The 12,685-nt window shown below is 43.9% G+C and overlaps 1 protein-coding gene across 3 annotated transcripts; it reads right to left on the bottom strand.

The window, feature by feature from the left end:
• Positions 1–328: 328 nt before the first annotated feature.
• engl (endoglin, like) lies at positions 329–11,174 on the bottom strand. 3 transcript variants are annotated; one of them, XM_035614513.2, is made up of 17 exons: positions 10,944–11,174; positions 10,097–10,198; positions 9,530–9,735; positions 8,744–8,881; positions 8,433–8,607; positions 7,887–8,058; positions 7,649–7,793; positions 6,968–7,160; positions 6,541–6,701; positions 5,579–5,734; positions 4,494–4,577; positions 4,119–4,373; positions 3,493–4,005; positions 3,201–3,345; positions 2,896–2,997; positions 2,253–2,367; positions 329–713 (listed from the first exon to the last, which is right to left on the bottom strand). In XM_035614513.2, the coding sequence occupies exons 2-16, from the start codon at positions 10,170–10,172 to the stop codon at positions 2,255–2,257; spliced, it is 2,634 nt and encodes an 877-aa protein (XP_035470406.2). In that variant the 5' UTR covers positions 10,173–10,198; positions 10,944–11,174; the 3' UTR covers positions 329–713; positions 2,253–2,254. The 3 variants fall into 3 exon arrangements, with proteins under 3 accessions (XP_035470406.2, XP_035470405.2, XP_035470407.2); XM_035614512.2 differs by lacking the exon at positions 329–713 and adding an exon at positions 1,151–2,084; XM_035614514.2 differs by lacking the exon at positions 329–713 and having other exon boundaries at positions 1,151–2,367; positions 9,563–9,735; positions 10,944–11,173.
• Positions 11,175–12,685: the final 1,511 nt, after the last annotated feature.

The raw sequence follows: 12,685 nt of genomic DNA, 5'->3' as shown, positions 1-12,685 counted from the left end.
AACTTTGACCTTTAATGGTCAAATGTGATTTATGACCTCCGAATTGGCTGGTCGCCTGTAAATGCATTTTTGTCACTCGGTGGACAAAAATATGACTCCAAATTAATATTGCCCTCTCTGTTCAATGTATAAACAGGCAACTGATTACTAACATGTTTTCCACATCAACTTTATGAGGTGAAAATATATTTTGTGTTGTGTTCCCAGTGAGCTCTACTGCCCCAGGAGGCATTTTTTTAAACAAATAAATTCATATCTCCTATTGTACCGTCTGCATTAGACTTATTCACAACATCTTAATTTCCTCTGTTGTACGGGGGTCATGTGATTTAAGAGCAAAGGGCTTAAACTTTTTATTTGACACATAAACACACAAGAATTCACATCCAGATAGACGCAGATTTGATATCCAACTGATTCACAAGTGACAAGACAAATATTGAACTGACTCTGCACACACAAGTCACCTCTTGAAATCTGACCTCATGTTCCATCTCTACAGGCGGCGGCTATGTGGTTTATGTTTGAGTCACGCCAACCAAGTTTAGATCCTGTTGAATGCAGATAAACGCCTCTCCATGCACCAATTAGCAGCCAGTTTCAGCATCAGATATCGACAATGTTTCACTTTGAATCTAACACTTGACTTGTCACAGATGCAGTGCGGTGACTGAGGTGCACTGTATTCACAGGGTTGCAGTCCTCTTGCATTCCTGTTGCGCGGCAATGAACACAACTCACGAGCAGGGCGCGCGCACACACGCACGCACGCACGCACGCACGCACGCACGCACACGCACACACACGCACACACACACACACACACACACACACACACACACACACACGCACACACAAAAGCTGTTAGAACCCTGGCCCACTTCTCCTTTCTCAGATTTGCAGGAAAAACAAAGAGCAAGACTGTTAAGACCCACAGCGTCTGGCATATCAGAGCTGAAATCTGCAGGTGCTCGCTTAATGCTGATATATATTCTCTGGAGCCGTCGGTGCTTCTAACCCCTAACCCCCACGGTTTATTTTAATATGCAGCTTCAACATCAGGCTCACTCTGTGCCGCCCAGCTGTAGCACGTTGTACAGTGTTGCTCTGTGAGGAGGCAGTCGCTCGTCAAGACAACGCTGACAGTCACTTAACATGCATTTGCCCATGCAGTAGGATTCAACATAATGTTGGCATTTTATTCTATTAAGGCAGACAAACTGATTCGGAAACAAAATATCAAAATACATACAGATGCCCCCCCCCAAAAAAGAAGAGGAATACAACACATAGTACATAAAAATACTTTAAAGTGACAATATCATAACATACACACAAGTCAGACGTATAAACACAGACACAATATATCCACAGGAATCAAATGTCAGTAAAATGTCCCGCCGATTCAATGAAATAATCCAGAAGAGCATCTTTCACAAAAACTGTTCAGATCTGTTTATATAATGATTTAATTGTGTAATTTAAATGCCTCATGTTCCATCCTGTTACACTGTATATACTCCGTTTACGCTGTAAATATTATGTTTACATTGCCCACATTAATTGTATTTTTTTTTATAATCCCTTGTGTTTATGATGCATGTTTACCTATTTATAACTTTCTCACTGATGTTTCTATTTTGACTATCCCCCTTGCTGCTGCAACACGGCAAATTTCCCCACAGCGGAACTAATAAAGCATCTTATCTTATCTTATGCAAGCAGAAATTGTTTAAAATGAAAGACGGTATAGCAGAAGAATTAGTCTTTACAAGTTTGACAAAAACATCTGTGACCTTGCCTTAAACCTTAAGCAGATGTAATGATATAACCCCTCCTAATGTATAAAAAGGCCTTGCAGCCCCGTGCATCATTAGTCATAAGTCATAACATTAAAACCAGTCACCTGTTTTAATGTTGTTGTTTTTTTAACTTGTTGCGGTTGATCAGTTTTCGGTGTACGACCATGTTGTTGCCATCTTCCAGGAAGATAAAATGCTCCATATACACAGTTAAACATATACGAGACTCGATCAAAAACACCAGAGCTAAATCACAAGGGTCACCTCGACCTCACCGGTCACCTAGAACAGACATGGCACTTCAGAGAATCCTAAAGCACGCACATACAGTATAATTTGCTCTTATTGCAGAGCAATGAATTCATTGGCGACATTGCATGTTTTAAAAAGGACGTACAACACATTTGGGGAATCCCTCCTCAAATAGTCTTCGTCCTCATCAAATCTTACCTCTACACCGAGCTGGAGGACTGATCAGACAGTACAGGGGGATTACAGGTGTTGTGGCCTCCGTCAGTCTGGTCCGTTAAATGACCTTCTCCTCCAAGTAAGGTCGGACTCGCCGCTTCGGTAAACACACAAATTTATAGTCCCTTTATAACGTCTCCGCAAAAAAAACCAGACTACACAAAATAATAAATAGTGCTTCATCTGGTAACTTGCAATATCTTCCTTTCTTTCATTTTTTTTCTTTTCATTTTTACATTGGTGGTTGCTGTGATGTTTTAACCCTATGTGCCCCAGATAAAACTGGTGTGGCATGAATTTGTTCATGAACGAAAAGTATTAAAAGAATGTGTGTACTACCCACAAAGGCAATTAACTGAAACGTTCTTTAGACATTTCAGTCTGTGTCAAAGTGGTGGACCGACTAGTATGGCTACAAAGGCATCATGTGTTTATCTCTGAACAGCGGATCAGAAAAATCCCCAAATTCCCCGAAACCCAAACGATTCCCTCTACAATGTCAAATGCGATAGCTTTTATAAATCAGCATGTGTCAAATCACTATTTTGTTACACTAATCAGTGATCAACAGCAGCATACTACATATTTATGGATGTAATGTGATGGTATATTTCAATCTCCCTACCTGTACAATTGTAGATGCACCACAGCCCACCCATCAGGCTCACACCCATCACAAAGGCTGCAAAGACAATTCCCATCACTGGTCCTGTCTGCAAAACATAACCTATAGACACAGGGTGTTTATGGTCGGTTAAATAATTTGACAGTAACACACACACACACACACACACACACACACACACACACACACACACACACACACACACACACACACACACACACACACACACACACACACACACACACACACACACACACACACACACACACACACACACACAAAAAGACCAGATAAACAATACTCACTGCTGTGCTGAGGGTCTGGACTGGCCAGTGGAGAGACACTCAGCCTCTTGGTTCTCTGGTCAGCAGGGGGCACCAGCAGCTTGGGTGCCAGTGAACTGATCGACTGAGTGACCACCATGGGCCGGGACAGGTTTCTGATCTCGCACTGACACGGTAATATGGGACAAAGTGGATGTTAATGAAAGCTGTTGCCAACTCGCGGATGAACAGGGGGGTGTTACAAACTAACTGGGCAGGATATATTCAAGCTTTGTAAAGGTAGATTTCACCATTTAAGCATTTGCTCCTGTACCTGATGTTTTGGTGACTTGGATACGAGTGGTGGGATTCGCAGTCCGCCCTGACAGTCATTCTGTACTAGTTCCTTCTCGGGTTCCTCTCTGGCAGCGTCAGAGACACACATGTGAAGGCTGCAGTGGAGAAACTGCACAGAGTCATTATGAACTGGCCGCAGGATGAAACTAAATCTCAAGGGCTGCATCTCCTCCTCTGCTGCCGTGCTTGTGCTTCTCTGGTCCTCCCTTACAGGTGCTTCTCTCCTTCTTCCGTCATCTATGTGTCGGAGCGAGACATCGCCGTGATGAACTGCGCCTCTCTCAGAACTCTCCATCTCTTCCCGTTCACCATCACCTGCAGCCTCTTCCTCCTCATCATCCTTTGCCCCTGCACTGAGGGTCAGTGAGGGGTCGGAGGAACAGCCCTCGCTTATGACAGTCCAGAAAGGAGATTTTTTGGGGTCTGACAGAGGAGAGACCACGCACGACTTCAGCTCCACGGCATCTGGGAGGGGCCCCTTGGCTGAAATCTGCAGTACGACAGTTAACGAAACACTGATGAAGAGGACACACTGTCGTTAAGATGTTATTAGAGATCAGAATAATATGGTGAAAAAAATGCGACGACCACACACACACAGACCTCAACATAGACACGGTGGCCTGCAGTGATGACGCAGGGGCCAATTCGCCTCAGTTCGTAATTCTCCGTGACGAAAAGTCTCAAAATAAGCATAGGCCCAGACCTGTGTCTGGGTGTCGGCAGGTCGCTCACTCCTGGGTCGGGGCCCGGGTAGCCCGGTGCCCAGGGGACGAGACCAGCCTGAGGAGTGTTTTCCTCATCAACATTGTCTGCAGTAGGGCCAGAGGTGCTGGGGACAGAAGCCAAACAGCTAAACTGAGAAGAGAGACAGAATGTTGGAAAGCTGAATAGCATTGAAATAGTATTGACAAACATATACGGCATTTATGAGATAGACACACATAAAACATGCATAGACACACACAGATATCTCACATGTATGCCGAGGGGACTTTTGGATTTCCTCTCTGTCTCATTGAGGGCAAGGACGGTCTGAGGCTGGTCTCTCCATAAAAACATCTGGGCAGAATGGAGGAGAAAGAGTTAGATGATCATACATTAGCCCCGTTTCTTGACAGGATCTCACCCGTGAGAGCACAGTGTCCATGTCATAAATGGTCAACAAGAGAGGTTAAAATAAAAACCAACATTCTCTATTACTTCTGGCAATGCTTCATCTTCTTCTGCCCGTTTCTCTGGTGTGCCACAAGGCTCAGTTTTCTGTGTACATGCTACCACTCACAAATATATATTTTTAAATTTTTGCACAATTGATACCCAGTTGTTTGTACCAATAACACCTGAAGTAACACAAGGTAAAATCCGATAATATATTATTCACTCCTCCCTGCCCCACTATGCTATATATTAATGTGTATTATTTTTGTTTTATTTACAATTTTCAAAGCACTTTATAACCCTAATTTCAAATAGTCCTAAATCAATTATCTTTGTCATTACTGATATTATATCTATCTCTAATCAAAACAAAGGTTATTTGGAGGACGGATAAATATATTTTTGACATATTGTACACATTTTCCATATGGTGTTTCATCTGATAAACCTGTTGGGCTTCACTTTTCTGAAACCCCTCTGCTCCATCCTTCCCACCGATCTGAAATGGAGTTTTCAGCTCTCCGGATTTGCCTTTGTGAAGCATCCAGTTCACGGTCATGATGACCTGGGTCACAAGTCTTAGCGGGGAAAACTTCCACTTAGCAAAAAATTTAAGTGTCCATTATGTGCCAGGTGTTTTTGTTTTCACAATTATCTGATAGATGTTGAACTCATTTTTATTTCAGATGTGTTCCCCTCTGTGAAGCTTCATTTAATCTGTTCCTGCTTATATCTCTAACTATATATATATATATATATATATATATTTGTTGAACTCTTAAAGGGAAATTTGAATGAAACACAGTCAATTATTTAGGTGAAGTAGTAATATATAGAAAGTAAACAGTATGTGGCATTGAGTGGCAAAAAAAGAATGAAAGACTCAATGTTTAATTTCTCACCATGTTCTTGTACCTAACCCCTCTGGGCTGTCCCAGGAGCAGCCCCTCAGTCCCACAGGAAATGACCGGGAACACCAACAGGAAATGACTCCCATTGGATTGAGCCTGGCACGCAGGGTCCTGCAGAGTCACGGCGGCCACTGGTGCAGACAAGGTCTAAAGCAGAGAACTGATGTCAGACTGTTGAACAGTTGATGCCGACATAAAGTTGATCAATCAATAACTACTAGTGTTTTAGTGGTAAAATCTAAACACTGTCAAATACAGAAGGCTTACAAATCCAAATAGTGTTCCGTAGACAGAAACCGTGCAAATATTAATCAAATCATCTATAAGTAACTACAATGAAGCTATTTTCCTAAATCTCAGTCTATGGATTTCTAATTGGGTAGCTTGCATGCGTTCTCCGGGGAACAATGTGGATGATTTTGGTGAGAATGAACCAAAACCGTAAAGTTGTGCCCAAGAAAACTGAAAGAATAAAAATGGGATGAAGGATTGTAAAATGAAAGATGGATGACATCACAGCTCCCCGAGAGTGAAGTCAAAACATCTTGATCGCCCCCTGCTGGCTGGCTGCAGTAGAGGACATAAACCCTGCCTCCTATATGAAAGTTCAAGTGTTCTTCATTGGGAGGAAGTGGAGATATCTCGTTCAACTTTGTATACAGGCAGTTGGTTTCCCCTGGGTTTGTCACTGATAGAGACACTTTTCTCATTACACATGGAAACCATTTTTAACATAAGAATAAAAATAAATATTATTATAGATATTTGAAATTACGTTTTAAGAGGATGAAACTAGAAAAACAGAGATAATGATAATATATATTTAATTTTTAAAGTGCTTTTCATGGACCCAAAGCGCTGAGAGATGGATATCTACAAAGTTGTGGTAGCTAGCCTCTTCCTATAGGAATTGTTCACATATATCCCTGCAACTATTGCTGAGGCATGCAGACCTGCAGGATGTGCTGGTCCACGGTCACGCTGAGGCGTCCATCCTCACACTGCACTGTGAAACTCTCGCGGCCCCGTCCTCCACCGTTCAGCCACTGCCTCAGCCTGCGCTCCTCGGCCCAGGGAGGCCTCACCACCAGAGGGTTGGTCACTGCAAGCACGTCTGCGGTGGTGCAGACAGACAGGAGACACACAGTGGGCGGCCATGCAGACACCCGTAAACACTCACACTGGATTCCCCTTCATTCAACATGTAATGTATGTGCGGATCGAAACATTCTGCTCTAATTCATCATTCTTCAAAAAGGGACACAGGGGACATAGAAAAAAATAGGGGAAATGCAAAGGAAAGTGGGTTAAAAGGATAAGACACAAACGATCAGTTCACTCACACTGCGATGGAAACAAGAGACACACAGGGTTCCTGACCTGTCCCGCCCCCGGCCAGCTGGATCACAAAGCGATTGGCCAGGTCAGCCTCGGTGTAAGAGGTCACCTTGGTGTGGCCGCTCTCACTGGCCCAGACAAGAAGGTCAGGTGCGGCGGACAGGTCGGAGTCGAGTGTGCTGGACAGGGTCAGGTCAGGCTCAGGAGGGTAAGGTGGGGACACACTGTTGGAGGACTAAGGATGGACACACAAGACAGATATAAACACTGAATATGCACATATTTTAAAAAAGGGACATACTTTCATCTTTAAGAACAGCCTCGGTAATTCCCTAAAACAGCAGGACACTCTTTTAGCGCGCGCTGCTGAAACAGGAGCACGTGGTCTATTTGTTGGGGAACAACTTTCAAATGTGGTTTCATACAAATTTGGTTAACTCATGAGTATTTACAGCAGCAGGACAGTGTCTTTGGGACTGAGCCAATTCCAGTTCATTTTAATGAAGAAACGCGTCACTCAGTGCAAGACTGAGTGAGCGAGTGAGAGTTTTCGGACAGCAGTATGGTTTATGGCACAAAGCAGTGATCAGGCTTTGACCAGGTTCTACTTGTTAGTAGAATCCGATTGGTGCAGACAAAAAGGAAAATATAGAACAACACCAGACAGTAGTTAGTCATGTCTAAACTGATGTCTGGCATAGCGGATGACATGTGGCACCTTACATGAACAGAGATATGACCCCGGACCCCATGAGCAGCAACGGCCCAGTTGACTGGCACTGCACTGCTGAGGATCAGAACAACCTTCTGCGCCGTGGCGTCGGCCACCGGCGGCACGAGAGAGACAGTCACCTCCACCTGCAGAGAGCTGATCGAGACGAAGAGAGAAAACAAGATTTAACTCTTTTTTCCTTTCTTTCTACACGACTGTACAGCAGTCATATGCTCTGCATGTTCTCACCCACAGAGCCCGGATCCCGCTGAGTGGAGCTTGATCACATGGACTTCGGGGCCGATCCCGGCGGCTTCAGTGTGGACACAGCCCTGCACCTCCTGTGGCTGCAGGTCAGAGGCCAAGTAGTTGGGAGAGAGGAACACGGACTGAAGGTGGCACACAGCAGGCAACACTGGATCTGTGATATGGACACAACGCAAACGTGTCTTCTTTTTTGAGAGGGAAGTTAGTTTCACCAGATCTTTCTCTACTCACTGTCTGACTTGGGCCTAGAATTTTGTCTAGTGGGAGATGAGTGATAAGATTGTATGACCTGAATTTTAGCCTGTGCCAGTTCACTACACAGCTGTTTAGGTGAATTATCAGTTCCCACGAACAGTTATTGCTCTATGCAGTGAACCTGTCTCTTGATGATACACACCATTTTCTTAAATTTCTGCAAATACAAATTCCGACTCGCGTACATTCTTTGAAAAGCTCAAATACAAAACTGGCACTGATAACTGTGCACAGATTCATGTCGCAGTGACGTGCGGCTCCTCGTCGGCTCACCCTCTCCCTGTCGGATGTAGACTCGGTTGCCGCGGGTCGCGTGCGTCAGAGAGGACAGGTTGCCATGGTGCTTCAGAGCCCAGCGGTGCAGTGCGCGCGGACGAAACGGCAACAGGTGCACCGTGTGGACGTGCAAGCGCAACGCGCGGGACTGAACGCTGGAGTTTGGGGACACCTAGCAGACGACGGCAAACAGGATCATATCCGGGCAAAAGGAATTCAGAGGGGAACTTACATACAGTACAGTACAGCATGTGATTTCAACGTGCACTCAAACACATGAGAACTGATAGGGAAGATGAGGATCTGACCTGCACCAGCACTGGGAAGTCGGGGGGCAGTCTCTCGGCCTCCAGCCACCAGCTGACCGGGAGCGTGGAGCTGAGCAGCAGGTGGAGCGCTCTGAGAGGGGAAGGGGACAGTGACAAAGGCTTCAGCAACACGGTCACCTGGAAGCAGAAGAGAAAAAGGGGCGCGAGGTGATGAAACTGTTAAGTATAACAGATGTTATACATATGCAAATATATTTTTAGGCAGGTCTGCTCTTATGCGGAGCACAGAAATTGACACAATTAGGTAAAAGTTCATCAGAGTGACACAAAATAATAGGAAAACTCGAGTGCCTTCATACACCGAGGCCAAACAATACCAAATATGTCTGATTTTATACATCAAGACCCATACATTATTACAAACATATAGATATAACCTGACAAATCAACAAAAATGTTGAAAAATGTCAGAGGAAAGTGATAAAATAATGTTTCCTGGATATGCTCCTTAAATTGATTCACATTAAATAAGTGCTTTTTGACAAATAAACCAACAGACACCAGTGAAAATGCAGCCAGGAGCTGTGAAATAAAATAAGCTTGCTAACGATAAATAGAATGGTAAAAACTAATTGAAACTTTTAATCAATTTGATCAATTTACTTGTGATTAAATCTCTTCTTTTTCATGTCATAATCCACCCTAAGTATGAACTTTCATCTACTGTCAATGTTTCATTCTGTTATTTTTCCTACATTTTGCAACAACCTGTAGCAAAAGTTCAAGCTTTCTATGAACGTCACAAACACTGAGACGCTGTCTCACTCTGTTGTTCTCTTCTGGACACGAGCTCTTTACCCTGTTGTCAGGGCTGCTCGTCACTCGGCCCACTGCGATGACATGAGTCTCCTTGCTGCCGCGTTCCCTCGCAGCGCAGCCCGGACCGGCCTCGAACGTCTCCAGCAGACCCCTGACAGGGTGCGCCGCCCCCGCCGGACCAGCCACAGAGCATTGCACCTCTCCTCTTTGAGCTGAGGGACAGGGAGACACAGCAGATGTAAGACCATGAAACCTGGGACATCGGCACAGAGAGAAAAGTCATAGCTGCGGTATTCATCTGTGCAAAAGATGATGTGTCTCCCCCCTCCTCTCTGTGATGTGCGGGTTACACAATAGACAGTCTGATGAATCCCTGAGGGGAGGCTGGAACACTTCCCAGAAGAATCTTTGTAACATTTTTTACTTTCGCTCTGACACTTGAATTTAAGACCTTTGGCTTCCCAGGCAGAGTGAAATGTCCCATTTGATACTTTTCTTCCATTCGCAACGAAGTCATCACTTTTCTCAGTCTAAAGATAAATGGATGTTAACAACAGCCACTTGTGCCCTCACCTGCTGTCCTCTTCCAGAGCAGAAGGAGACAGAAAAGAGTCCGTCCCACCGCTGGCAGTGAAGGCGTCATGACCATCTCACTGATGGGTCCCTCGCAACAGCCTGTTAAACACACAAAATTTGAAAATTCATACGATGTCTTCTTTTCAAAACTAACCCGCTGAAATCACAGATTCATTCTTTTTTTTTTATTATTATCAGCATACAAAAAGATAATATGTGTAATGGCAGTACACTTTATTCAGCTCATTAGAGCTGCAACAGTTTGTTGATTTATCAATTGGCTGAAAAACATATTTCCATCTGCCTTAACATAGAAGTTATACAGGAGTATTTGATGCTTTACTTTGCCATATATATACGACAGTTAATAAACAATCTTTCCTGATAAACAACCACATACTTGTTGAGATGGAAGCCTGGACAAAGCAAAAGTAGATGCAATGCTAACTGCAGTGAAAAAAATATAAACATACATACATATATATATATATATATATATATATATATATATATATATATATATATACACACACACACACACACACATATATATACATATATATATATATGTATAAAGAAATAGTTATGAAGTCAAACTTATGCAAAATTTGTTTTGGTTTTCCAAAATGACAAATGACAAATGGCACAACTATGAGCAGCAAGCAGTGGAGGTAACAAATTTCCAACTAGTAATATCCCATCACAAAGTAATAAATGTTCTTGCTGTATTACCATCACAACATTCGTCTGTTGGTGTAAAGTTCATTTCATGATCCCTGGCACTGCCCCCCCCCTTCAGCAAACATGACTTTGGTCTTAACATGAGAAGAGAAGCTGAACTCACCTCACAGAGGCACAGGCGGACTTTCTGATCCAGCTGTGGCCGCGGGACTTCCCTGTTGTGAGGACTGGATGTCACAACGCAACGCACGCCCCCCTCATTTTCTTATACACACACGAGCACGCAGCCACACGCACGGTGCACATGTCGACATCCCGCCGTGCGCCCGTGCGTCCTGCTCCAGCTGAGGCGCCACTCGGGAGAAGCCTTTCTCAGTGGGGGAAGTTGGTTTTACGCACAGGCTGGGGGGGGGGGGGGGGGGGGGGGGGGGGGGGCAGCGGTAGAGAGGGACATTTAAAGGGGCAATGGGAGGGACTGTGGGATGGTGTGACAGAGTGGAGAGAGGGATGGCGAGCGGAGGAATAAAAGGCTCTGGAAACGTCTGCGAGCGCAGAAGGCAACGGGGAAGGAGGGCTGGAGCTGGAGGAGGTGGGGCAGGTGGGAGGGATGGAGGAGGAGGCTGGACCTCAGGAGTTTGACTGGCAGGTGAAGTGTTCGGGAAGATGCAGGCTCTGATCATATTTTCCACATTTTCTGCCTTTTGAGTTTGTCTGTTATTTTCCACCCTGCTCAAAACGCAACAAACATTCTGGATGGGACATAAGTAAGACCAATAGAAAATAATAGATAAAGAAAATACACGGCAGCTTCACTTTCTGTCACTATAGATTCACATTCACATATAGACTGGCTGTGCTTGGTTTATTATTTGTTTAAATAATTTACATGTGCTTGGATTAGGGGAAAATTGGTCAAAATTGCAGTGATTTTTGTTGACTGGGGGAGAAGTGGAAACGTGTGAATACAAAATCGACTTATCGATACCATTTATGTTCATACGTCAAGGCTACTCGTTAGCAATCAGTTGTCTGTGTGTGCACATTCAGCAGCTATGGAGCAACATTTATCATTTATGTTGAACATTTAGGGTCCTATATTCACTCCGTTAACTTTCTTTTTGGTCTCTAACTCCTCAGATAAAAATTCACCACTATTACAATTACAGCTCCTTGGTGCCGAACAGGAAGTGCAGTTCTGTAGAGTTGTGTGCAGTTGTGTGGAGTGGCTTTCAGAGCTTTAACGCTGCCAGTTTCAGCTGAAAACAACACTATGAGAGCAATGAGCTGAACATATTTCCCAGTAAATCTTGGGAAGTTCGAGAGGTAAAGCAGATATATTTCTCCGCACATTTTTTCATTGATTGTGGTTACATGTGCACTGATATTCTGGCTATGATCAGTGTCCTGTTCATGTTTTGGGATTTGCAAACATCTTATCCAGAAACCTGGATAAAACCTTATCCCAGTTTGGAGACATGAATTTAAATACATGGAATACTAGAAACCAGTACAGTGTGGCATGTGAACACCTTACCCAGGTGCCTGAACCATCTCATAGTGGCTGTGATGATGAGAAATCAAGACACATCTGCATCACAAACCTGGATACTGTTATGATCATATATACAGTGATACGAAACCCAGGTTTATCATGTTCCATAGAAACGCACTTCTCCATGTTGTTTTTTTAACATATCTTTGATACACTATAAGGGTAAAAAATGTTGATTATAGCCACTTTAAACAGTTGAATGGTGAAAGTTTGCACAGATCTAAAGGTAAATGGGTGATGGACTGTATTTATATCACACCTTTCCAGTCCTATTTAACACAAAGTCACATTCACCCATTCGTACACCCATTCATGCAGCGCTTCCATACACAGTGCATTGTCAATCTGACATT

This window comes from Scophthalmus maximus, chromosome 17, assembly GCF_022379125.1.
Source record: "Scophthalmus maximus strain ysfricsl-2021 chromosome 17, ASM2237912v1, whole genome shotgun sequence".
Taxonomy (NCBI): Eukaryota; Metazoa; Chordata; class Actinopteri; order Pleuronectiformes; family Scophthalmidae; genus Scophthalmus; species Scophthalmus maximus.
This window is presented reverse-complemented; position numbering and strand designations above follow the sequence as displayed.